The sequence below is a fragment of the Saccopteryx bilineata genome, chromosome 7, assembly GCF_036850765.1.
Source record: "Saccopteryx bilineata isolate mSacBil1 chromosome 7, mSacBil1_pri_phased_curated, whole genome shotgun sequence".
Classification (NCBI taxonomy): Eukaryota; Metazoa; Chordata; class Mammalia; order Chiroptera; family Emballonuridae; genus Saccopteryx; species Saccopteryx bilineata.
The window spans coordinates 83,136,696-83,163,711 of NC_089496.1; the positions used below are offsets into that span (position 1 = coordinate 83,136,696).

The 27,016-nt window shown below is 44.1% G+C and overlaps 1 protein-coding gene across 1 annotated transcript; it reads right to left on the minus strand.

Moving 5' to 3' along the window:
• Nucleotides 1–2,282: 2,282 nt before the first annotated feature.
• Nucleotides 2,283–27,016, minus strand: TCTN3 (tectonic family member 3). The gene is made up of 14 exons (XM_066239917.1): nucleotides 26,692–27,016; nucleotides 26,402–26,525; nucleotides 25,965–26,083; nucleotides 19,976–20,103; nucleotides 19,220–19,328; nucleotides 19,017–19,132; nucleotides 18,489–18,524; nucleotides 17,862–17,942; nucleotides 14,831–14,956; nucleotides 13,137–13,244; nucleotides 12,624–12,718; nucleotides 11,748–11,901; nucleotides 5,777–5,914; nucleotides 2,283–2,685 (listed from the first exon to the last, which is right to left on the minus strand). Exons 1-14 carry the CDS (start codon nucleotides 26,945–26,947, stop codon nucleotides 2,452–2,454), a joined length of 1,824 nt encoding a protein of 607 aa, XP_066096014.1. The 5' UTR covers nucleotides 26,948–27,016; the 3' UTR covers nucleotides 2,283–2,451.

Consider the following 27,016-nt stretch of genomic DNA (forward strand, 5'->3'; position numbering starts at 1 on the left):
AAATTACCATATTTCTCCATGTACAAGATGTACTGTTTTCTGAAAAATTTGGGGTGTAAAAACTAGGTGCGTCTTATACAGTGGTTGTGGCATTTCAAATGCCATAGACGCAGGCGTCCCCAAACTATGGCCCGTGGGCCGCAATGCGGCCCCCTGAGGCCATTTATTCAGCCCCCACTGCATTTCTGGAAGGGGCACCTCTTTCATTGGTGGTCAGTGAGAGGACCACTGTATTTGGCAGCCCTCCAATGGTCTGAGGGACAGTGAACTGGCCCCCTGTGTAAAAAGTTTGGAGACCCCTGCTAGAGGGAACTGAGGATGAGGCAATATATGAAGACAGTGATTCTCATCAGACATAGATGAGGACAAGCTAGTGAATGGGAGTTTTGCCAGTGATGAGGAGTTGTATGAATTTCATGATGAAAACTTGAGTTCAGCCTGACCAGGCAGTGGCGCAGTGGATAGAGTGTCAGACTGGGATGCAGAGGACCCAGCTTTGAAATCCCAAGGTCACCACCAGCTTGAGTGTGGGTTCATCAGGTTTGAGCAAAGCTCACCAGCTTGAGCCCAAGGTCGCTGGCTTGAGCAAGGGGTCACTTGGTCTGCTGTAGCCCCCGGTCAAGGCACATATGAGAAAGCAATCAATGAACAACTAAAGTGCCACAACAAAGAATTGATGCTTATCTCTCTCCCTTCCTTTCTGTCTGTCCCTATCTGTCCCTCTTTCTCTGTCCCCGTCAAAAAAAAACCCCCCAAAACAAACAATAAAACACTTGAGTTCAATTTTTATGTAATACACTTTTTTTCAAATTTCAGGACCCAAAATTAAGGTGCATCTTATACACAGGAAAATACACTACCTTTTAAAGTTGTTTTCCAGCAAGCTAGAATCTCTGAGTTGGTCATGTGGGTGGGGCCCAAGAATGCCACATGCCACGCCCTTTGTAGCTGCCCTGGCCTTATGTTAAAAAACAGATTTCAGCCCTGGCCGGTAGGCTCAGTGGTAGAGCGTCGGCCTGGCGTGCAGAAGTCCCGGGTTCGATTCCCGGCCAGGGCACACAGGAGAAGCGCCCATCTGCTTCTCTACCCCTCCCCCTCTCCTTCCTCTCTGTCTCTCTCTTCCCCTCCTGCAGCTGAGGCTCCATTGGAGCGGGGATGGCCGGGGCGCTGGGGATGGCTCCTTGGCCTCTGCCCCAGGCGCTAGAGTGGCTCTGGTCGCAACAGAGCGACGCCCCGGAGGGGCAGAGCGTTGCCCCCTGGTGGGCGTGCTGGGTGGATCCGGTCGGGCGCATGCGGGAGTCTGTCTGACTATCTCTCCCCGTTTCCAGCTTCAGAAAAAATACAAAAAAAAAAAAGAAAAAGAAAAAAAAGAAAAACAGATTTCATGCTGAACTCACTAAGAATGTCAGGGCCATACAACTGGGGTCTTTAGAGAGTGCATCTCCCAGGAAAAGAACCCAAGTCCCTTGAAATGCTATTATGCTATAAAGTTTTTCCTTTTTCTTTAAACCCCTATATATAGAAAAATAATCATGAGGCACATGTCAGTTAAGTTCTGTGTGCTAGTGGAATCGGTACAACTGAGTTCTCATTTTGATTTCCAGACCCTCGTGGAAGAGGCAAAAACAAGTGGTAGGATCATTTACTAGTAGGAAAGAGGGCTGGGATTCCACATCCATTTTAGAAACTGAGTAGAAAGAACTGTTTTCCTCACTCATGCCTGGGAAGACTGTGGCCCAAGCAGTGGGGAGGAGCCTGAGAAAATGTATAGCCCATTCTCTGTTCTGAACAGTCAGCTCCTTCCAAGTCCAGAGGGTGGCTATTCCCAAGCTCACTGGGGGACAACAAAAACATGTTCCTTCTGATGTTGGGCCCAACTGTGCCTGTGAGCAGATGAACGAAGACTTTGCAAACCTTTAGTCAGGCATAGCCCAACCCAAAGGGCTGGAGGCAGGACTCTGCATTTTTTCCTGCTTGAGAAATACAGAACTTAATGTGTATCTGGTGTTTTGTCGGTTATATATTCAAGTTTTGGAGCAGATACTTGCAATTGACATTACTGAAGCATGTTCTAAGCAGGCGTCCCCAAATTACGGCCCGCGGGCCGCATGCAGCCCCCTGAGGCCATTTATCCGGCCCCCCACCGCACTTCCGGAAGGGGCACCTCTTTCATTGGTGGTCAGTGAGAGGAGCACTGTATGTGGCGGCCCTCCAACGGTCTGAGGGACAGTGAACTGGCCCTCTGTGTAAAAAGTTTGGGGAACCCTGTCTAAGCAAAGAGCTAGGATAAATAAGATATTTTTATTGTTTTTCTAAAATCCCTTCTTTCATGTACACAGATTCCTTTACTTAAGTCCCCAATTATACTAATAGCTCTCTGGTCATTCGCCAACATAAGTAGGCTGCCATAGGACTTCCCATAGGGAAAGTTAAAATCTGATTCTTCTTTTTTTACTTAGTCTCGAGGCTGAGAAATCCAAGTAGTAAGAGACACAGGATAAGAATGGGAGAGACTGAGCCTTTCTGAAAGTCGACTCCTTTGCTGAATGCCACTTTCAAAGGAAAGAAGAAGTCAAATGGCAATCTCCAGTCAATTCTGGGTTGGCCCCGTGGAGGCTCTGGCTTCTGGGTAATGTCCACAAAGGTTACAACAGTTGTCAAAGACATTTCTGCTACTTGGGAATCCTGCAGGAAGAAAGTACATTATAGGCCAGCACTCGGTACCAATTCAAATAGCTCTCCAAGTGGCTTATTTTATTTTTCCTGATGAAAAAACAAAACCAAATTGCTTTAAGCAAGATAAACCTTTTTCTCATTCTGGTTCTATGTATTTTCTATGAGAAACAGGAAATGAAATTTCCTAGCGCCTGACCAGGCGGTGGCGCAGTGGATAGAGCATCGGACTGGGATGCAGAGGACCCAGGTTTGAGACCCGGAGGTCACCAGCTTGAGTGCGGGCTCATCTGGCTTGAGCAAAAAAGCTCACCAGCTTGGACCCAAGGTCGCTGGCTTGAGCAAAGGGCTACTCGGTCTGCTGAAGGCCTGCGGTCAAGGCACATATGAGAAAGCAATCAACGAACAACTAAGTTGTCGCAACAAAAAAACTAATGATTGATGCTTCTCACCTCTCTCAGTTCCTGTCTGTCTGTCCCTACCTATCCCTCTCTCTGACTCTCTCTCTGTCCCTGTAAAACAAAAACAAAAAAACAAAGAAATTTCCTAGCAACAGTCCGTGACACCAGAACTGTGAACAGTTACACCAACCTAAAGACGGACTGACTCTAGCCTCCCCCAACTGGTGAGCTATCTGTTATCAGAGAGGCCAGATGGCAAGACTGCTATGACCTGCTTAGCAGCTCTACCTTATCAGTCCCAGGAGGCTCCAAGCTCTGAAACAGTACACATGTACTACTAGTAGTTGCAATTCTATCCCTTCTTCAACAGTAGAAAGAGTTTGGAGACTTCATGGAAAAAGCAAAGAACTCAGAAATGGAGATTTAAAAAACCCATCAGATTCACAGAATGTCAGGGTTAGCAAGGATCCTCTCAACCACCCACCAATTCAAGTCAAACAAAACAGACGCTCCCAGGAGAAGAGACCTTGTCAAGCTGACTCAGGTTTCTGATCTAACAGCGATAGCTTTTGATAGATTTGGTTGCAGACTGATAATTGGAATCATGTTTATCTATAATGAACTCCCTTTTTTCTTACTGTGCTCAATAAGCAAACTTCTGATTATATAGTAATTTGACAATAAATAATTATCTTATTAAGCCAGAAATAAGTATTTTCTCCATTCACTTCCCTTTATTCTGATGCCACGTATTATCTACTGTGGTCTTTGGCAACAATAAACACCAGACTCTGGGAACATAATTTTGCTCAGAATAACCCTTCTAGGAATTTTTTTAAAAATGGGCATGGAGCCAGTGCTGTGATGATCTTGCATGTCATAGTAACTCTAGCTTGTTCTTTGTAAACATTGCAGCTCTTAAGGGGGTGTGGCATAAGAACTACTGTACTGTTGAGGGCGCTGTGAGACAAGGCTAGCTAGCTTAGGCCGAAGCTGTGGAGGGAATCTGATTCTAGCCAGGCAGCAAAGACTGGCTGAGACTAACCAGGCAAAGGAGAATAAGTAATAAATTTTCTTTGGACATTAACTTAAGAAAGAATTTACTGTTAGGACTTTTTTTTCCTAGGAACTTTATAATGGGGTGAGGTTATATATTGAATTTTTGGAGCGAATCTTTGCAGTTGACATTATTAAAGCATGTTAATATTATTTTTTAATCTCATTGCAGAATGCCTGATGAACTACATTGGCTGGGATGGCTAGAAATACTTAGGGATGGGAAATAGAATAGAAAATGAATTTTTAGCCTTGGGTTCAATATTGTCTAGGATTTGATTTAATTAACATGCCACTATCACTCATTTCAGAGCCTGTGGGGGAAGGGACATCTTAAAATGCCAACAGCAGCCCCTTTGGGAGCTGTGGTTAGAAATGGGGTAATGGCCTGACCAGGCGGTGGCGCAGTGGATAGAGCATCGGACGGGGATGCGGAGGACCCAGGTTCGAGACCCCGAGGTTGCCAGCTTGAGCGCAGGCTCATCTGCTTTGAGCAAAGCTCACCAGCTTGGACCCAAGGTTGCTGGCTCGAGCAAGGAGTTACTCGGTCAGCTGTAGCCCCCCGGTCAAGGCACATATGAGAAAGCAATCAATGAACAACTAAGGTGTCTCAAAGAAAAACTGATGATTGAGGCTTCTCATCTCTCTCCTTCCTGTCTGTCTGTCCCTGTCTGTCCCTTTCTCTGACTTGCTGTCTCTGCCAAAACAAACAAAACTAAAAAAACCATATAGTTACTTTTGAAATGTAGATTTCTCTAAAATTATTTTTCAAATTGCAAAATTTGACCCATTATCGCCTATCATTTAAAAAATGTTTACTACATAATAAAATTATTTATTTTAATGGGACACAATTAACCAAGAATTGATGACCAAAAAATTGCAACAGCAATAACCTCTTTTTTTAAAGTGAGAGGAGGGGAGATAGAGAGACAGACTCCTACATGTGCCCCAACTGGGATCCACCCAGCAACCCCCATCTGGGGCTGATGCTCAAATCAACAGTGCAGCACTGGAGGCCGATGCTCAGACCAACCGAGCTATCCTCAGCGCCCAGAGCTGACATTCGAACCAATTGAACCATTGGTTGTGAGAGAGGGAGAGAGAAAGAAGGAGTAGAGGGAGGGTAAGAGAAGCAGATGGTTGCTTCTCTTGTGTGCCCTGACCAGGATCAAACCTGGGATGTCCACATGCTGGGCCAATACTCTATCTACTGAGCCAATCAGCTAGAGCAGCAATAACTTTAACAGCAATCAACAGGCTCAGAGCCTCTGATAAGTGTGTGACTATCACAGTGAATATATAATTATAGAAAATGTTTTCTGCAGTTTAATCAACCAGTATAGTAATAGTGGTACGGTAATTGAAAAGAAATTAACTTATACTATAGTCTGGGTTCAGAATATTAAAAAAATAAAACAAAAAACCTGGGGAAAAAGAACATAGGTGTATTCACTATGACAACATGCTAATTTCAGTAACCAGGCAGGAGGATCAACATATAAGTTAATTGTGTTAGCTCACTCTTACCAAACACTGACTGGTAGCATAAATTGGCTCTCAGAAGTAAAAAATTAAATGGTCATCAAATGGCTGACAATCTAGGCTTTGCAAGGATTAGTGGTCCTTTATGAGCCATGACTTACCTTTATGGACTGACACTGGTACAGGAATCGTGCTCCTGACACATGAGCTTGTGGGTTGGACTGGAGGCCTATATATGCCCACAATACCTGGATCTCCAGGGAAGTTGGTATGACACAGCAGGAAGTACAATGCATAGCCTGCAGAAGGGTAAAGAAGCATCTACTTAAATTGCTGATGGTTGCCTATAATCACTCACCACGCATTAAGTAGCTATTGTTTTTTACACCATGTACAACAACAGAGAAGGCAATGTAGTCCACAGAACACAAAAGTTCACAATAGACCATATTTTTGTCCTTGGTCTTAGGAAAATTAATATTCTAAAATGGAAATTACTAATATAGATTATAAAATGTGAACCCACCTACAATGGTTATAAGAAGTGCCCTGTGAGGTACACAGTCAGTATTATGGAACACCAGAAAAAGAAACAGCTATTTCTGGTCGAGGATGGGACTCGGATGAGTAATATGAGACCAGAAGAATGGTGATTAAAGGAAAATTCAGGTAGAGATGGCATATAAGAAGGTATGCAACTAGAGCAGCACACAGTGCCAAGGAGTGACATTTATTGATTAATGTGAATAACAGGTAGTGAGTGTCTCCCTATGTGCCTGGCATCTATGAGGTGCTGGCCTTGAGCAGACACTTGACTGAAGCAGAGGACTGAACACAGGAGCAATGAAAGCTTAAGGAAGAAGACTTTTTAGTGTTAGATTATGAAGTCCACCAAGTAGTCTGACTCTAGGAGGACTGATCTCAAGATGCGAAAAGGACTGATGGAAGTGAGGACTTTAATAAGGTTACTATAACCTAGCAGATATAAACTATCCTCAATATGCTTTGTTCTTTTTAGCTTCATACTTTTTTATAATAAGGCTCAGATACAGGCAATAACATGTATAAATTAGGAATAGGAGACAACAAACCAAGTTTATGTTTATTAAGGACCCATCAAACTGTTCTCCAAGTGGTTGCACCATTGTGCAGTCCCAACAACAATGTCTGAGGGTTCCAATATCTCCACATCCTTGCCAACACTTGTTACCACTGTTTTAATTACTGCCATCCCAGTGGGTGTGAAGCAGTACCTTGTTGTGGTTTTGTAATTCTTTAATGGCTAAATGATGTTGAACATCTTCTCATGAATTTGTTCCAAATAGTTTTAAACCTTTTTCTTTTTATTTATTCTACATTAGGAACATTTTCCCATGGTGCCAAATGTTCTTTGAAAATGTGATTTAAAATGTAAATTTAAGAATAATAAACACTAGCCTGACCAGGCGATGGAGCAGAGCATAGAGCGCTGGCCTGGGATGCAGAAGACCCAGGTTCGAAACACTGAGGTTGCTGGCTTGAGCGCAGGCTCATTCGGCTTGAGCATGGGGTCACTAGCTTGAGTGTAGGCTCATAGACAAGACCCCATGGTCACTGGCTTGAGCTCAAAGGTTGCTAGCTTGAAGCCTAAGGGGTCACTGACTCGGCTGTAGCCCTCCCCCCCCCACTGTCAAGGCCCATATGAGAAAGCAATCAACGAGCAACCAAGGTGCAACAACTAAGAATTGATGCTTCTCATCTCTCTCCCTTTCTGTCTGTCTGTCCCTATCTGTTCCTCTCCCTGTCCCTCTCTTGCTTAAAAAAATAAAAATAAAATAGTTAAAAAAAAAAAGAATAATAAAGACTAGTTCCACTATAATCTCAATCCAACCCCTTCCTGTATTCAGCTATGTAGCAAACAAAAAACATTCCCTCTGTATGGCTTTGAAGTTCAAGAGAAATAAATTTGACTTCAGTTGTCTAAAGGCTGAATCAAGTATACATGTTTACTTATCATCCAAATCTCCTTAAAAGAAAAGTATATGAGGAATACAGTCATAATAGTGCTGAGAAAGGAAAAACGGCATTTAAAAAATAATCTCTTAAGGGGAAACGTCTTTCAAAGTCTGAGCTAAAACTCCAAAGTAAACAAAAATGATAAATTTTACAACATGGAAATCAACTTCTGTATGGCAAACAAACACCATAAACAAAGTCAAAAGACAAGTGACAAACCGGAAAAAATATCTACAAATCATAACAGAAACGAGCTGATTCTCAAAAACACAAAGATTCCCTATAAGTCACAAGACTAGCAATTCAATAAAAATGGGCAAGGGATATAAAAAGATCACAGTGAAGAAAATACAAATTGTTCAACCATATATCAAGATATTCGACCTTATTCAAGGAGAAAAATAAAACTACACTGGAACGCTATTTCTCACTTATGAGATGAATAAAGATGAAAAAGTATGAAAACAGCATGGATGAAAGTCCAGGGTAACAAGCCATCGCACAGATGGACAGTAGGACTGCAAGTTGGTACATCATGTATAGACAATGAATTGGCAATATTTATTAAAATTTTAAACGCATATACCTTTGATCTAGAAACTCTATTTCTATGATTTATCATATGTTTATCTCACATGTATGAAATGGTACAAATGAGGTTAAAAAATGAAGCATTGTGTACAACCCAAAAGATGGAAACAAGCTGAATGTCCACCAATAAAACTGGTAAAAAAAGTTATGGTTCATCCATATAATGGAACGCTGTGCAACTATACTAGGCAAAGAATGTGGAGGCTTATGTACGGCCAAGGAACAAACACTAAGATTTTATGTTGTGAAAAAAGTGAGGTGCAGAGCAGTGTGTATGATATTGTATCATTTGGAAAAAGAAAGAATTAAGAGTATTTTATTCACTTGTGTGTGCATGCCTCATTTATGGACGGAAAGAAACTAGTGACTTGGTTGCCCATGTGGAAGGGAAGAGCTGCCTGGGAGAGATATTTTTATTTGCACTTCCTGAATTTCAAGCCAACTGTATTTATTATTATTATTATTATTATTATTATTTTAGAGAGACAGAGAGAGGGACAAATAGAGAGACAGACAGGAAGGGAGAGAGATGAGAAGCATCAGTTCTTCATTGTGGCACCTTAGTTGTTCATTGACTGCTTTTTCGTATGTGCCTTGACCAGGGGGTGGGGGGCTACAGCCAACCCAGTGACCCCATGCTAAATTCAGCCAGTGACCCTACGCTCAAGTTGGTGAGCCTGCACTCAAGCCCACGACCTTAGGGTTTCAAACCTGGGTCTTCTGCATCCCAGGCCAATGCTGTATCTACTGTGCCACTGCCTGGTCAGGCTATGTTACTTATAAAAAAAAAATCAGTAATTTAAATTTTTAAATAAAAAAATAAAATTAAAGGTACAGCTGTTTAAAGTGAGGAGGTGGGAGGCAGGCAGAAGAGGAAGAAGACAGAATAGCTCAGCAGATTTCCTATGTTAGTAAAGCTGGAGTCAGGAGACACGTCTGCTGTGCACTGACCTAGAAGGCTACCAGGAGATGCAAACAACAACTGGATGAGGTTACTTCTGGGACAGGGGGTGTTGAGGATTTAATACCATTCTACATGATTAGAATTTTAAACCTGGTAGTATATTTTTATTAAATGTAAATATAAATTTTTGTAACAGAAAGAACACAATATCAATATCAAAGAATCTGTGCTGACCAAATATTCAAAACAAAAAAATATATATGAAATATATATGAAATATATTTAGTTTTCTCTTACAATGAATAAGGTTGCTTTGAACCAGAGTGAGCTCTAGATTTTTCTACCTTCAAATATTTCTTCTCATAAGGAAAATGTTAGGTATAAATCTGACCTAAAATGAGGACATCAAATGGCTATTATTTCTTATGTTCTTTCAATAAATGAATTGCCATATTCCCCATGTATAAGATGCACCTTTTTTGGAAAAAATTTGGGTTCTAAAAACTGGGTGCATCTTATACAGTGGTTGTGGCATTTCAAATGTCATAGATCAGTGGTAGTAAACCTGGTCCCTACTGCCCACTAGTGGGCGTTCCAGCTTTCATGGTGGGCAATAGCGGAGCAACCAAAGTATAAATAAAAAGATAGATTTAACTACAGTAAGTTGTTTTATAAAGATTTATTCTGCCAAACTTAGCAAAAATCTGACATAAAGTACTTGGTAAATAATTATTATTATATGCTTTAACTTGCTGTAACTCTGCTTTATAAATTTTATTTTATTTATTTATTTTTTTGTATTTTTCGGAAGCTGGAAACGGGGAGAGACAGTCAGACAGACTCCCGCATGCGCCCGACCGGGATCCACCCGGCACGCCCACCGGGGTGACGCTCTGCCCACCAGGGGGTGTCGCTCTGCCGCGACCAGAGCCACTCTAGCGCCTGGGACAGAGGCCAAGGAGCCATCCCCAGCGCCCGGGCCATCTTTGCTCCAATGGAGCCTTGGCTGCGGGAGGGGAAGAGAGAGACAGAGAGGAAGGAGGGGGCGGGGGTGGAGAAGCAAATGGGCGCTTCCCCTGTGTGCCCTGGCCGGGAATCGAACCCGGGTCCCCCGCACGCCAGGTTGACGCTCTACCGCTGAGCCAACCGGCCAGGGCCTGCTTTATAAATTTTATAAAGCAGCGGTTCTCAACCTGTGGGTCGCGACCCCGGCGGGGGTCGAACGATCAAAACACAGGGGTCGCCTAAAGCCATTGGAAATACATATTTTATTAAAGTAAAGTTACTTCCCTACTTTATAAATCACCATTACTGTGGAACCGGTGGGTGGTTAGAAATTTTTACTACTAACAGAGATACAAAAGTGGGCGGTAGGTATAAAAAGGTTGACTACCCCTGCCATAGATGGAACTGAGGATGAGGCAATATAGTGTGTTCGTAAAGTCATGGTGCACTTTTGACCAGTCACAGGAAAGCAACAAAAGACGATAGAAATGTGAAATCTGTACCAAATAGAAGGAAAACTCTCCCAGTTTTCATACCTATTCAGTGCAGTTCAATGTGGGCTCACGCACAGATTTTTTAGGGCTCCTTAGGTAGCTATCCCGTATAGCCTCTACAGACTCGTCACTGACTGATGGCCTACCAGAACGAGGTTTCTCCACCAAACTGCCGGTTTCCTTCAACTGCTTATCCCACCGAGTAATGTTATTCCTATGTGGTGGCGCTTCGTTTAAAATGCGCCGATATTCACCTTGCACTTTGGTCACAGATTCAAATTTAGGGAGCCACAGATCCTCTGTACCGCCCACATCTTGACTGGCGTGACCGTGGGCTGCTCCGCTGTATACACGATGTTACATCATCATCTGCGCATGCGTACATACTGCCACATCATCCTACAGAAACTGGGAGGGTTTCCTTTTATTTGGTGCAGATTTCACATTTCTGTCATCTTTTGTTGCTTTCCTGTGACTGGTCAAAAGTGCACCATGACTTTAAGGACACACTGTATATGAAGAGTGATTAGTCATCTGACCAGGCAGTGGCGCAGTGGATAGAGTGTCAGACTAGGACGCAGATGACCAAGGTTTGAGACCCTGAAGTCACCAGCTTGAGTGCTGGTTTGAGCAAGGCTCACCAGCTTGAGCCCAAGGTTGCTGGCTTGAGCAAGGGGTCACTTGGTCTGCTGTAACCCCCCAGTCAAGGCACATATGAGAAAGCAATCAATGAATAAAGTCCCACAACAATTGATGCTTCTCATCTCTCCCTTCTGGTCTGTCTGTCCCTATCTGTCTGTCTCTGTCTCTGTCAAAAAAAAAAAAAAAAAAAAAAGACAGTGATTCATCATCAGACACAGATGAGGACAAGCTAATGAATAGGAGTTTTGACAGTGATGAGTTGTATGAATTTTATGAGGAATAAAACTTGAGTTCAATAACTTTATGTAATACATTTTTTCAAATTTCAGGCCCCAAAATTAAGGTGCATCTTATACATGGGAGCGTCTTATACCTGGGGAAACATGGTACCTTCCTTCTGTAATAACCACATTATCTATGGAAATAGGCCTGGTTTTAATGTCAATATTCACAACAAAAGGGGCAAGCGAGCCTGGGTCAGAACGGTGTTCCTCTCCTTACTGAAACACTGCAGTTTCTGCTGAGGAGCCGGGTCCACTCTCCCTTCTGTGCTGGGTCAGCGTTACCAAAGATGGCAACGTGCTCTGGTCTGGGCCCTCCGTGGAGAGTCCGATACATCTCTTGCTGCAAGCGGCTGCAGTCCACCTTTTTCAGCCTGAAATTAAACATCATGGAGGCTGGAATCCAATGCTAACATAATAATATAACCACATTAGTATATTAATCTAAACATTAGAAATAATAGTATAAAATAAATTGGAGAGCAAAAATTCTCAGTAGGTATAGAGGACTGTCAGAAAGCTCTTAGCAATATTAGTATTATTTAGATTATAAGACTATTCCTGGCCCTGGCCGGTTGGCTCAGCGGTAGAGCGTCGGCCTAGCGTGCGGAGGACCCGGGTTCGATTTCCGGCCAGGGCACACAGGAGAAGCGCCCATTTGCTTCTCCACCCCTCCGCCGCGCTTTCCTCTCTGTCTCTCTCTTCCCCTCCCGCAGCCGGGGCTCCATTGGAGCAGAGATGGCCCGGGCGCTAGGGATGGCTCTGTGGCCTCTGCCTCAGGCGCTAGAGTGGCTCTGGTCGCAATATGGCGACGCCCAGGATGGGCAGAGCATCGCCCCCTGGTGGGCAGAGCGTCGCCCCTGGTGGGCGTGCCGGGTGGATCCCGGTCGGGCGCATGCGGAAGTCTGTCTGACTGTCTCTCCCCGTTTCCAGCTTCAGAAAAATGAAAAAATGAAAAAAACAAAACAAAACAAAAAAAAAACTATTCCTAACTAGCAAGCTCTGAACTCTCATTCGAAATGTACAAGTTGCCATAGCAGCATGATCGTTGGATAGAGACAAAGTTTTGGGAAGTGACGTGAAAGCACTGGATTACCTGAGCTTGCACCCAGATATTGCACTCAGTCCGAATTGTACTTCGTGTCTCTGAGCAGAGCAAGTTCCATCACCCTGGCTCTTCAAGAGGGTCAGCTGAGGTGGGCAGTGATGATCAAGGAGGTTATAACAGAAAAATAAGAAGGCAGATCGGAAAACGTATGCTCTTATTGTTTCCTTCACACTATATTTTATTAATATCACGGTATTGTTCAAGTCATAATTTGTTTTCTTCTTCACGTAACTAAAAAACACACAGAGAAAGTGTTTTTCCAAAAATGGTTAACCACACACCACCGGCATATAAACACCTCATTAAAATGAAAATCAGTCACAGCCATCACCTTCTGCCTATCTAACAGAAGTTTTAAAGCCTCTGGTCGCATCAACATTTGTGGACATAAGGCAAAGGAAATCCTGGATACCTAACAAGGGACTACAGAATTGGAAAATCCAGAAAAGATCAGCTTTTCTCATTAGGCTGCAACAGGCCACTCAGCTCGAAAAAGGATACTGAGTGACTTAGGTCACCAGTTAGAGACAAGAGTGGCTTCCCAACAATATAGCCAGGATTCCCACTTCTAGGACCAGGCAGAGAAGCAGCTGTGCTCTGTTGAAAAGCCTGCAGAAAGAGTAAAAGACAGTCACTTCCGGAGAAAAGCATGCTCTACACCTTCCGCTGCCTAGCCTCACACCCTTTAAGGCAATGCAGTTAGCTGCACTGGACAATCTGGCTTCCTTCCACAGTGTAGGAACTGGCAAAATTTCCATTCCAATGTCTTTTCCTTTCTTCCCCCCACCCCCAAAGTAAATCCTAAGTGATCTGAATGTTGAAATTTACTATATGCTACTTCTACCAAGGGTTACAAACAATGATCTTTCAACCCTGTTTCTCACAAATTACTATCAATTTAGGGCTATGTTCAGCCAGGCTGAAATGAGAGAAACTTTAATTTATAAATATATTTTAATTAACTATAGATGTTCCAGAGATGAACTCTGAGAATCATGAGATTAGGCTGATCACTAAAGGCAGAGTTGAGAGGAAACTAAACTTGGCTAGGTTCAAAACGAAGAATGTAAAAGAAAGTCAAAGGTGGTGAACAAGACTAAAAACTTAGGGCCCTGGCCAGCTGACTCAGTGCATAGAGCATCAGCCTGGTGTATATGGACATCCTGGGTTCCATTCCTGGTCAGGGCACACAGGAAAAGTGACCATCTACTTCTCTCCCATTTCCCCTCCCCCAGCCAATGGCTCGATTGGTTCAAGCATTGGCCCCGGGCCCTGAGGATAGTTGGGTTGGTCTGGGTGCATCAGCCTCAGGTGCTAAAAATAGGCTGATTTAAGCACTGGCCCCAGACAGGTGTAGCATAGTGGATCCTGATCGGGGTGCATGAGGGAGTCTGTCTCATTATATACCCACCTCTCATTTAAAAAAGGAAAAAAAAAGATTGGGAACTTAGGTTAAGTGGGGAATGAATAAAACACTGAATGCTATCATGTATTTTTTATAATATTCATAAATACTCACAGGCAAAAATTCTTTCTCATTATAAGCACATATGAGAAAAGCTAGATGAAGAACTTCTGTGGGATGAAGGCTGAGTTTATGATTCAAAGTGACTATTTGAAAAAAGTTTGGTGCATGACAGGTGGTGGCGCAGTGGAGAGAACGTTGACCTGGGATGCTGAGGTTCCAGGTTCAAAAACCTGAGGTTGCTAGCTTCAGCGTAAGCTCATTTGGCTTGAGCACGGGGTTGCCAGCTAAAGTGTAGGATCAACATGATCTGGAAGCCCAAGGTTGCTGGCTTGAGCAGGGTGTTAATGGCTTGGCTGAGCCCCTGGTCAAGGAATGTATGAGAAGCAATCAATGAATAACTAAAGTGACACAACTAGGAGTTGATGTTTCTCATCTCTCTTTTTCCATAAAAAAAAATAAAATTAAAATAAGAGTTTGGATTTGAGATTGAAGTCCTGATTTGCTGGGGGCCAGATAGAAAATCAGAGAAAATGTTAATGAATAAACATTGTTGAATCCCTATCATTTGTAGTTAAGTTATGGAATATTAAATGTTGATACCTCAACTGACAGACTGAGCTAGGACTTCATATTCTCCTTCTATTTTGAGAGTGTTACAGATGCAGAGGAACTATTTCTAACCCTTGTTTCTCCCCTGCTCTGTCCCCTATAGGAGAAGGGCCCTGACCCGGAAGTGAATGATGAAGTGTTGTTGTAAGGAAGCGCCCGCCTCAGCAGTCAGGTTGGTTTGTCTAAAACCGACAGACACTTTCTGGATTCCAAAAGTCCCGTTGGTCTCTATCTCATAGATGACCTGAAATACAAAAGCAGAATCAATTAATAAGTATTTAGTGGGTCAATTATGTTTATTTATTTATTTTTTTTTGTATTTTTCTGAAGCTGGAAACAGGGAGACAGTCAGACAGACTCCCGCATGCGCCCGACCGGGATCCACCCGGCACGCCCACCAGGGGCGATGCTCTGCCCCTCCGGGGCGTCGCTCTGCCGCGACCAGAGCCACTCTAGCGCCTGGGGCAGAGGCCAAGGAGCCATCCCCAGCGCCCGGGCCATCTTTGCTCCAATGGAGCCTTGGCTGCGGGAGGGGAAGAGAGAGACAGAGAGGAAGGAGGGGGGGGTGGAGAAGCAAATGGGCGCTTCTCCTATGTGCCCTGGCTGGGAATCAAACCCGGGTCCCCCGCACGCCAGGCCGACGTTCTACCGCTGAGCCAACTGGCCAGGGCCCAATTATGTTTAATTTAAATGTTCTATCTTTAAGTGCTTTTTATAAATGGATAAGGGTGACTACAGTTAACGATATTTTATATTTGTAAGTTGATGAAAGAGTAGACCTTGAAAAGTCTCATTGCAAGAAAAAGTCTGTAATGGTGTGGTGATGGTTGTTAACTATTGTGGTATTAATTTTGCAAAATATACAGGGGTGGACAAAAGCAGGTTTACAGTTGTGAGTATGCAAAAGTTTACTCTTGTATTATTATTAACTATTCTATTATTTATTTGTATTACAACTATAAACCTACTTTTGCCTACTATTGCATATACAGTGTGTCCATAAAGTCATGGTGCACTTTTGACTGGTCACAGGAAAGCAACAAAAGACAGAAATGTGAAATCTGCACCAAATAAAAGGAAACCCTCCCAGTTTCTGTAGGATGATGTGGCAGCATGTGCGCATGCGCAGATGATGACGTAACACCGTGTATACAGCAGAGCAGCCAACGGCCATGCCAGTCGAGATGTGGACGGTACAGAGGAAAGTTCAGTGTGTTCTGTGGCTCGCTAAATTTGAATCCGTGACCAAAGTGCAAAATGAATATCGGCGCATTTATAACAAAGTGCCACCACATAGGAATAACATTAGTTGGTGGGATAAGCAGTTGAAGGAAACTGGCGGTTTGGTGGAGAAACCCCGTTCTGGTAGGCCATCAGTCAGTGATGAGTCTGTAGAGGCTATACGGGATAGCTACCTAAGGAGCCCTAAAAAATCTGTGCGTGAGCCCACATGGAACTGCACCGCATAGGTATGAAACTGGGAGTTTTCCTTTTATTTGGTGCAGATTTCACATTTCTATCATCTTTTGTTGCTTTCCTGTGACAGGTCAAAAGTGCACCATGGGCCTTGGCTGGTTGGCTCAGTGGTAGAGCATCGGCCTGGTGTGCAGGAGTCCCGGGTTCGATTCCTGGCCAGGGCAAACAGGAGAAGCACCCATCTGCTTCTCCACCCCTCCCCTCTCCTTCCTCTCTCTCTCTTCCCCTCCCACAGCCAAGGCTCCACTGGAGCAAAGTTGGCCCAGGCACTGAGGATGGCTCCATGGCCTCTGCCTCAGGCGCTAGAATGGCCCTGGTTGCAACAGAGCAACGCCCCAGATGGGCAGAGCATGCCGGGTGGATCCCGGTTGGGCGCATGCGGGAGTCTGTCTGACTGCCTCCCTGTTTCCAACTTCAAAAAAATACAAAAAAAAAAAGTGCACCATGACTTTACGGACACACTGTATATCAAATCATACTGTACATCTAAAACTAATTCAATGTTATATAATCAATTATGTCTCAATTAAAAATACAGCCAAGTGAAGGAGAATAATAAATAGGAAGTCTTAAAAAAAACACAAATGCCATGAAAAGATAAAGTTGATCTCATCTTATACCTACACATAAAAAAAGAAGCCTGAATAAGCTTTTGAAAAGATTCACAGGGCCCTGGCTGGTTGGCTCAGCGGTAGAGCGTCAGCCTAGTGTGCGGAGGACCGGGTTTCGATTCCCGGCTAGGGCGCACAGGAGAAGCGCCCATTTGCTTCTCCACCCCTCCGCCGCGCTTTCCTCTCTGTCTCTCTCTTCCCCTCCCGCAGCTGAGGCTTCATTGGAGCAAAGATGGCCCGGGCGCTGGGGATGGCTCCTTGGCCTCTGCCCCAGGCACTAGAGTGGCTCTGGTCGCAACATGGCGACGCCCAGGATGGGCAGAGCATCGCCCCCTGGTGGGCAGAGCGTCGCCCCTGGTGGGCGTGCCGGGTGGATCCTGGTCGGGCGCATGCGGGAGTCTGTCTGACTGTCTCTCCCTGTTTCCAGCTTCAGAAAAATGAAAAAAAAAAAAAAAAGAAAAGATTCACGGGAGAGGTGAGTTTGTAGTAAGACTTGAGAGGGAAGGAAAGTAAGTTCTGACTGGGTGCAGACGAGGGTGAGAAGCACAGGCAGGTGAGCATGGAAATGAACCTGGTTACTTGGCTCTCTCCATGTCTGAAGATGAGTAAAGAGAGGAGCTGGAGATGGAAGCTATAATCAACTGAAGGTATCCTCAGATTTCTGAGGACAGTCTTTAATTATACTTTAAGATAATTCTTACTTCTGTAAGTTGTTTAGAAGAGAGAGAATAGAGGAAAAGTTGATTAGTCTATTTCAGATTTTCAGATGATACTGACTTTGTCAACAGAAGAAAATGTGGTCAGTAAGAACCATAACAGACTGCACAGGAACAAAGAGAAAGGAGTCCGAAACCCTCAACAGGCAACCCTGGAGGACGGTAGCAATGGAGACGACTGAAACATGGCCGGGAGGAAGGGGCGGGCTGAACTCTTGACACATTAATGTTCAGGTATTACACAGAAATTCATGTGGGGCTGGTGTGGTACTTAATAGAAGATGAGGCGCCTCTGGGAATGGTGGTCAACACACATCAATCCAGAACCTGCCGTCAGCTCCCCTACCTGAGAAACAACATTGTGACAGGTGTTTCCAGCCCACAGAGGAGAGCCAGCCCGTGAGACAGGCGTTACAGGAACCTGGAACTAACAAGGGAAGAAGCAAATCAACTCAAATTGAAAGCAGCATTTTCTCTTCTAGCTATGTATCATGCGCAAGTATTACTATTTTTCATTTTGACCAACTTTCTTTCTCTTTCCATGCCAGCCTACAACTTCAATTCAAGTCATTCTAAGTCAGCTCATCTCAAAACATATTTCTCAGAATGTTAATTCTAGTAGATATAAAATAAAGGATCCACGGTCAAATAAGTTTTAGAAATACTTATTCGATACCTGCCTCTTACACATTAACAAGGCCCTTGAGCACATTAAAAACTCCAAGTTCACCCTAATTATAGTGTTTACCTTTACTGAAACCAATGTTTCCCACACTCATCTAACACCTTTTGAGTTCTTAATTCATGATGCTTATTAATCATATCGAACACACATGGAAAACGGGTTTAGATTCACACTTAACATTTTGATATGTCACAAATACATTTCCTTTCACCATTACAACCTAGACTAAAATTGCCTTAGATGCAAAGGGACCAAATATTCTCTTTTTCATGATGAGCAGCATCGTACCTTCATATTCTGCGGATCAGTCATACCTTTTGGAACCTAGAATGAGAGAAAAGCAAGAAAATAAGTACACGTATACCTTACAGAAAGTCTCTAGGAGCATACGGTTTCTCATTTGGGGGTGGGAGGTGCAAATGAACATGTCAGAATCATTTGCTTCCTCTCTGCTACCTGACTCTTTACACTAAGATGAAAGGAGGAATAAAGCTGAGGGGGGTGGATGGTCTGCGATGCCTACCTACTCTGAGAGCCCTACTGAATGGCAGAAGCAAGTAGTTCTGGTGAAATAGTGAGATGTTACCCCTCCCACCCTCCCAAGCCAATCCCTTTAGCTAGGAGGTTGAAATCTCTTATGATGGCTATCTACCTCTACCTCTTTCACCTTTCTTCAGCTAACAGGCTTTCCTCTGACTTTTATGTAGCACTCGGGCATTCCGACTTATGGGTTAGTGCTTTTCCCACCACCCAACAGAGGGTACATGTTCACTTTAACTCCACAGCGCTGACAGTAGGAAGAGAAGGGAGAGCAACCTTCAGGACTGTGAAGTTGTGGTAAGAGGCAGCATTGAGGGTTGGATCCAAGGTACAGCTTTCTGCCAGGTTCTTGAAGAAACGAGCACAGGTTGTCCTTCTGCTCTCCAGGAAACCTTAGGACACAGAGAATGAAGAGGTGCTAAATGAGAACACCTATTTTAACTTGAACAAAAAGGCTGGCACTTCTGCTCTGAGCTCACCTGCAGGATTGCTCTCGGTACAGAGCCCCCCAGCTCCAACTCCTGCAGGCTGTCTCAGCAAGCTTATTACAGACCACTCGGAGAAGTAAGTCAAAATGGGGTCCCCAGCCTGAACAAAGTATAGCAGAAATTTATTCATGAGATTGAAGTCTACCAGAAAAAACAAAAAGTAGAAACAAAAATTAACTGTGCCCTGGCCAGTTGGCTCAGTGGTAGAGCGTCGGCCTGGCGTGTGGGGGACCCGGGTTCGATTCCCGGCCAGGGCACATAGGAGAAGCGCCCATTTGCTTCTCCACCCCCTCCCCTCTTTCCTCTCTGTCTCTCTCTTCCCCTCCCGCAGCCAAGGCTCCATTGGAGCAAAGATGGCCCGGGCACTGGGGATGGCTCCTTGGCCTCTGCTCCAGGCGCTAGAGTGGCTCTGGTCGGGGCAGAGCGACGCCCCGGAGGGGCAGAGCATCGCCCCCTGGTGGGCAGAGCGTCGCCCCCTGGTGGGCAGAGCGTGGGCGTGCCAGGTGGATCCCGGTCGGGCGCATGCGGGAGTCTGTCTGACTGTCTCTCCCCGTTTCCAGCTTCAGAAAAATACAAAAAAAAAAAAAAAAATTAACTGAACAGCTTGTCAGTGTGGACAACACCACCTTCCAAAAGAACTGACCATGATTTACCTAACTGCAGCAGGGTACCCCGAACACACCCCGCCGATTGTCGGTTATGAAGGAAAAGTCACAGCCAACAATCCCATCCTCTTCCCCGGCTCACCCTGTAAAAAGGTGGCGGCGACTGGGCGTGGGATGTGGAGAAGAATGATGTGCCTCCAAACTCTGCAGCCAGGGCCTGGAAGTTGGATGCATTGACCTTTTGGAGCTCCTCGAAATAGTTTAATTTTGCTAAAATGTTTTTAAAAAGAAGTTTAGATAAAAGGAAAACGTTTATTTTTAAATATCTTGCATGCCAAGTAACTAATTTGTAAAAACATTTTTACTGAAGCACAATACATTCATACACAGTAAGATTAAGCATACAAATGCACTAATCTTAAGCATAAAGTCAAAAGAATTTTTACAAATTTATGTACTTTTATTACTACTGCTCAGATTAAGTTATAGAACATTTCCCCAGAAGGTTCCAGATTAATATTCCATCTTCAGAGATGATAGTAATTCTGATTTTTATCACCTTCTATTTGTAATCCGTTAAATGAACTATATTGTTTTAGTATTAAGATTTGAGATAAGAATACGGCCAGTACTGTATGGAGGTTCTTCAGAAAAGTTAGAATAGAGTTACCACATGACCCAGCAACCCCTCTTCTGAGTATCTAGCTAAAAAAATTGAAAACATTTAGTTGTAAAGATACACACACACACACACACACACACACACACACACACACACACCTATGTTCACTGCATAATTATTTATGGTGGCCAAGATATGGAAACAATCAAAGTGTCCTTAGATGACTGGGTAGATGAACATATATACAATGGAATACTACTCAGCCATAAGCAAAGAAGAAATATTGCCATTTGTGACAACATAGATGAATCTTGAGAATATCATGCTAAGCAAAATAAGTCAGATGGAAAAAATCCATAAGCACATGATTTCACTCACTAGTGGAATATAAAACTGAAAGCAAGAAGTGAACAAACAAGACAAAAAAACAAAAACTCATAGGCCCTGGCCAGTTGGCTCAGTGGTAGAGCGTCGGCCTGGCGTGCAGGAGTCCCGGGTTCGATTCCCAGCCAGGGCACACAGGAGAGGCGCCCATCTGCTTCTCCACCCCTCCCCCTCTCCTTCCTCTGTCTCTCTCTTCCCCTCCCGCAGCCAAGGCTCCATTGGAGCGGAAATGGCCCGGGCGCTGGGGTGTCCGTGGCCTCTGCCTCAGGCGCTCGAGTGGCTCTGGTCGCAAAAGAGCAATGCCCTGGATGGGCAGAGCATCGCTCCCTGGTGGGCAGAGCGTTGCCCCCTGGTGGGCGTGCTGGGTGCATCCCAGTTGGGCGCATGTGGGAGTCTGTCTGATTGCCTCCCCGTTTCCAGCTTCAGAAAAATACAAAAAAAAAAAAAAAAAAAAAAGAAAAAACCAAAAACTCATAAACATAAACAACACTATGGGGGCGGAGGGGTAATAAAGGGTAAAGGGGGTCAAATATACGGTGACAGAGGGAAACTGACACTTTGGATGGTAAGCATACAATGCAATATACAGATGATGTATTACCCAGTTGAACACTTGAAACCTATATAATTTTATTAACCAGTAACACCTCAATAAATATTAAAAAAATGAAAAATTTAAATGATGTAAATATTATATATAACCTAGATGTCATATCTGCATAATTAAAACATTTGAGAATAGAAAAAAAAAAGAACATGGCCAATGAATTCCAGTTCCAAGTCTCTGATGACAGGAATGTGTATGATCAGCAATTTGTGATACAAATATTTCCATCTCTCAAGTATATGGGTTTGTCATGTTTTATTCCTTTCACCTGATTTCTACTTTCACAACTTCAGACACTCTAAAGCAGGGGTCTCAAACTTGCGGCCCGCCCACCAATTTTGTGCAGCCCGCAGACTAATCAAACTTCGTGGATTAGTCTGCGGGCCAATCTGCGGGCCGCACAAAATTGGTGGGCGGGCCGGGCCGCATGTGGCCCGCAGGCCCGAGTTTGAGACCCCTGCTCTAAAGGGATATTTCCTGTAACAACTCTATAATTTATGATACAGCAATGTATAAATCTATCCCAGCTCCTGAAGCCATCTCCTTATGGCACTCCAGAACCAGGAAAGAGATGTAGGAAAAGGCTCATTGTCCCCTGCCCAGCTGGTGGTCAGTGATGGACAATACTCTGCTTCACTACCCAGGTCTTCTGCTAACCTGAAAAAACAGGATAGGCCCTGGTTGGCTGGCTCAGTGGACAAAACAGCATGTGGACATCCCAGGTTAGAGTCCCAGTCAGGGCACACAAGAGAAGCGACCACGTGCTTCTCTCCCTTTCTCTCTCTCCTTTCTCCCTACTTCCCTCTCACAGCCAGTGGCTCAATCAGTTTGAGCATTGGCCTGGACGCTGAAGATAGCTTAGTTGGTCTGAATGTGTCAGCCTCAGACACTAAAAATAGTTCATTTGATTTGAACATTGGCCCTAGATGGGAGTTGCTAGGTGGATCCTGGTCAGGGCACATGCAGAACTCTGTCTCACTATTTCCTTTCCTCCCACTTAAAAAAAAAGGATAATAGAAACATGCCCCACACTAATGCCTTTAATTATTCATATAATTATGGTCATTGGACAGATTTAAAAAGGTATCAAGAGATATTCTTGGTGGTTCAGTGTATAGTGTAGGCCCAGTATATGGACATCCTGGGTTTGATTCCCAGTCAGGGTACACAGAAGAAGCACCATCTGCTTCCCCCGTGCCCCACAGCCAGTGGCTCAGTTAGTTCCAGTGTGGCCCCAGGAGCTGAGGATAGGTTTGTCGAAATGTGACAGCTTTGGGCACTAAAAATAGCTCACTACTCGAGCATCAGCCCTAGATCAGATTGCCAGGTGGACACTGGTGGGGATGCATGTGGGAGTCTCTCTGTCTCCCCTCCTCTCACCTAAAAAATAGATTTTCATCACTGAAAGCTAATGAGAATTCCACATAACAAAAACTTGACCTTTACTCTCTACAAACACAGCCTTCTTTATCTGACTTTTCAGCTTTCTGATAGAGCATTAAATGAATACAATTCCTAATTGTGGGGACTTCCAGACAACTCCCTCCCTGTCTCCTATATCCTTGCTACTCAAAGTGGTGCACAGACTAGCAGCCCCAGCATGACCTGAGAGTTTGTAGAAATGCAGAATCTTAACCCAAACATAGTGAGTCGGAATGTGCACATTAACAAGCTCTCCAGGTGATGTGCAGGATTTTAGAGTTTTACTTTTTAATTTATTTATTTTAGAATTTTAAAAGCATTGCCCTGTAATAGGTGATGCTGCTGCTGCTGATTGCCAGGCCACCTCCTTCTGCCTCTGATCTGAATCTTCAAACCTTAAAATTTCCAGGAGCTACATAACATTTCCTTCAGAACTTGTACCCTGAAAACCACATGCCAGAAATACCTCATATAAAATAGTTATCTCGGCCCTGGCCAGTTGGCTCAGTGGTAGAGTCCCGGGTTCGATTCCCGGCCAGGGCACACAGGCGAAGTGCCCATCTGCTTCTCCACCCCTCCCCCTCTCCTTCCTCTCTGTCTCTCTCTTCCCCTCCCGCAGCCAAGGTTCCATTGGCGCAAGGTTGGCCCTGGCGCTGAGGATGGCTCTATGGCTTCTGCCTCAGGCGCTAGAATGGCTCTGGTTGCAACAGAGCGATGCCCCAGATGGGCAGAGCATCGCCCCCTGGTCGGGCGCATGCGGGAGTCTGTCTGACTGCCTCCTGGTTTCCAGCTTCAGAAAAACACACACAAAAAAGTTATCTCTACCCTTATAAATGAAAGAAAAGTTAAAGTTAAGCTAAGAAAGAAGATAAGCTGAGATGGTAAATGTCCATCTAGCTATTTTTTATGGCTTAAACGAATAAGGAAAAGTGAACATTTTGTCTCTCACATTAAGCAGGGACAATGTAGATAAGGAACACAGGCTAAGGATAATAAAGTTTTTGTCTAAAACTCCTGCCTAAAAAATTCTACTATCATACATGGTATGTATTCCACCTAACAGGCCTTAAAGGTATTTAGACTTAGACTGAATTTCGCTTGTGAAAGAAAGCCTAGAAACAAGCCATCTGGCCCAATCCCATGAGGAAATTTGGATCCTAAGAGGTAAATGAGTTGCAAAAGGCCAAAGAATCTGGCAGAGGTAGGAATGAATCACAGATCTCCCGATTCCTGGTCTCCTTTTTCCTACTCCACCATGCTGTACAGACTTTGACTAAGAACATGTTACTGACAACCATTATCAGCAACTAAGCCCTCTGAGTGGACAGAGATCTAGTTCATCCTTTCTGGGTGCTGATAATTTACCTTGGGAGACACCATGTTTGTTTGTTTGATTTTAGCGAGTGAGATTAAGGGAAGGGTGGAAAGGGAGGGAGAAAGGAGAGAGAAAGAGATAGAGAAGCATCAACTCATTTCACTTAATTGTTCCTTTTAGTTGTGCACTCATTGATTGCTTCTAGTATGTGCCCTGACTGGGGGTCGAACCCATGACCTCTGGTGCACCAGGCTGACACTTTATCCACTAAGCAACCGAGCCAGGGCCAGACACAATGTTTACATAAAGTGAACAATTCAAAGCAGCCTAGTTTCCAAAGGAATGACTCTCAGGGATTGTGGGGAAAAAAGTTCATAAGTACTGGTCTCAAAACAGTGACAGGAGGCAAGAGGGGAGATGAAAAGCAGGGAGGACCAGTTGGATGCTACCGCAGTAGCTCTGGAGCATAATCATCAGGCCGGAACTAGGCGGCGGTGGGAGATTTGGAGAGGCAACAGCAGACTTTTTATTTATTTATTATTATTTATTTATTTATTCATTTTTAGAGATGAGAGAGGGAGAGAAAGCGACAGAGAGAGAGAGAGAGAGAGAGAGGAGAGACAGAGAGAGAGGAGGGAGGAGGTGGAAGCATCAACTCCCATATGTGCCTTAACCAGGCAAGCCCAGGGTTTTGAACCGGTGACCTCAGCATTTCCAGGTCAATGCTTTATCCACTGCGCCACCATAGGTCAGGCCAGCAGACTTTATTATAAGTTTCCCCAAACCAAAAATCGATTGTTTTCTAAAACAAACCTAGTTTTTCTATTTCTTTCCAAATTGAAATCAGGATTAGTTAACTTCCAGGGTGTAAGGGACACTTAAGCCTGTTTTGTATGAGAAGATTATTTTGCTTCTTAGACATTAAAAAAGAGGCATATAGCTTCTTATCTTTAGAAATGTTATAGCTATCACTAGCAAGTTTCTAAGTTTATTTTAAACCTTAATAATAACAACCACCTCTCATTGCTATTGCATCTAAAGTTATAGAGCACTTTCACTTCTCGGGCTAGCATTATTTCTCATTTTGCAGTTGAAGGAATGAGACTGGAAATGCTAAGAGATTTGCCAACTCTGTGCAGCTGGTAAGTAAATGGCAAGGCTGAGATCTTACTTTAATGCTCTTTCCCTTACACTGTTGCTTCATAAAAAAAAGGTTGGTATATACTAATTTTTCTTTTTCTTTTTTTAAAGATTTTATTCATTTTTAGAGAGGAGAGAGAGAGAGAGAGAGAGAGAGAGAAGGGGGGAGGAGCAGGAAGCATCAACTCCCATATGTGCTTTGACCAGGCAAGCCTGGGGTTTTGAACCAGCGACCTCAGTGTTTCAGATCGATGCTTTATCCACTGTGCTGCCACAGGTCAGGCCTATACTAATTTTTCAAAGACATTCATTAAGGTATTATTTGGTGCCTTCTGTATATCACTTACTGGAGATTCAATGAGTGTCTTCATGGAGATTGTATCAAGTGGGGGAAACAGAATCTATCTGTAATTATCTGGGCTATGAGGGATGATAGAAATTAAAGTTCTGTATGGGTTTTCTGACTCATAGTCAATAGGGGATAAGAAACTGCAAATGCTAACTAATAAGAGAAAGAGAGTAGGGGAGGGGGCGGGGGCAGGATGATAGAAATTCAAAGGATTAAAAAAAAAAGGACAGAGACAAAGCCAGCTTTCAATAACTGTTAGGACAATAAGAACAGCCAATATGTTTCTACTCACAGTTGTTCACATGGACACAAAACTGCCTAATTCCATTTAAATCCATGAAAACCCTTGAAGGAAATGGAGAATTACTCTTGAAGATAAGGGAGTTGTCCACACACACCCAACTTGAAGACCTAGGAGGAAACAGGATGAAGAATGGATATATTTAGAAAAACAGGGTAGGTCCAAAGAAGACTGCCCCATGGATGTCAGTGAAATGCCAAAGAGAGGACTCCTTGGGCAGCTACAGGACAACACAAAGGTCCCTAGTCTATTGGACAGCCCTGCTCTAAAGAATCCAAAGAGGAATATCACTCCTGGGAAAAACCAAGGCAATTCCACTTTATAGAAATGGGGGAGGTAGGCAGGAGGGGTAATCTTCCAACTTCCCAACGTTACCTATTTTAGGGCCCTAATCCCCTTTTGGACTTATCCTGCGGAACACAGCTCACCTCACGCTGCCTGGCAGGCAGAAGGAGAACACTGTTCTTGGATGGAGAAGGTAGCAGTCTCTGTCGCAGCAGCAATTTATATCGCAGGTACCAGGAGTCAAGTCACAGACACAGATCGGTAAGACTGTGAAGGTACAACATAAAGCAGAGCCAAAGGGATAAGGATCCCTAAATCCTCTAAGTGCGAATTCCCTCTGACAGCCCCAACCCTCACTTTGTAGCAATTTACTTTGTTCACAGGTTTTTTGATCTAAGTCTGTAGTCTCCAGCTCCACATCTCCTCCCCTCACCTGGGAAGAGGTCCAATGTCCTATTTCCAGGCGCTGAAGGGGTTACGACAGTAGGGCCCAACCTAGACGTTCCAGGCACGGTCCAGGGAGTTTCAGTGCCCTCGTTAGAGGATTGAAGGGTCCCGCCCTGCGACCCTGCCCGCGAGTCCGAAGAGGTGGGCACTGCTATTGACGGGGAGGAAGAGGGCTGAGGACGGACGCCCTCGGGGACCATCAGGAAGAACATCTGCAGTAACACGAGCGACGAGGTGCACATGGGGCAGTTGAGACCCCCAAGAATTTAAAGTGAGTTTCGGCGGTCGTTCAGACACGTCCCTAGAGAATA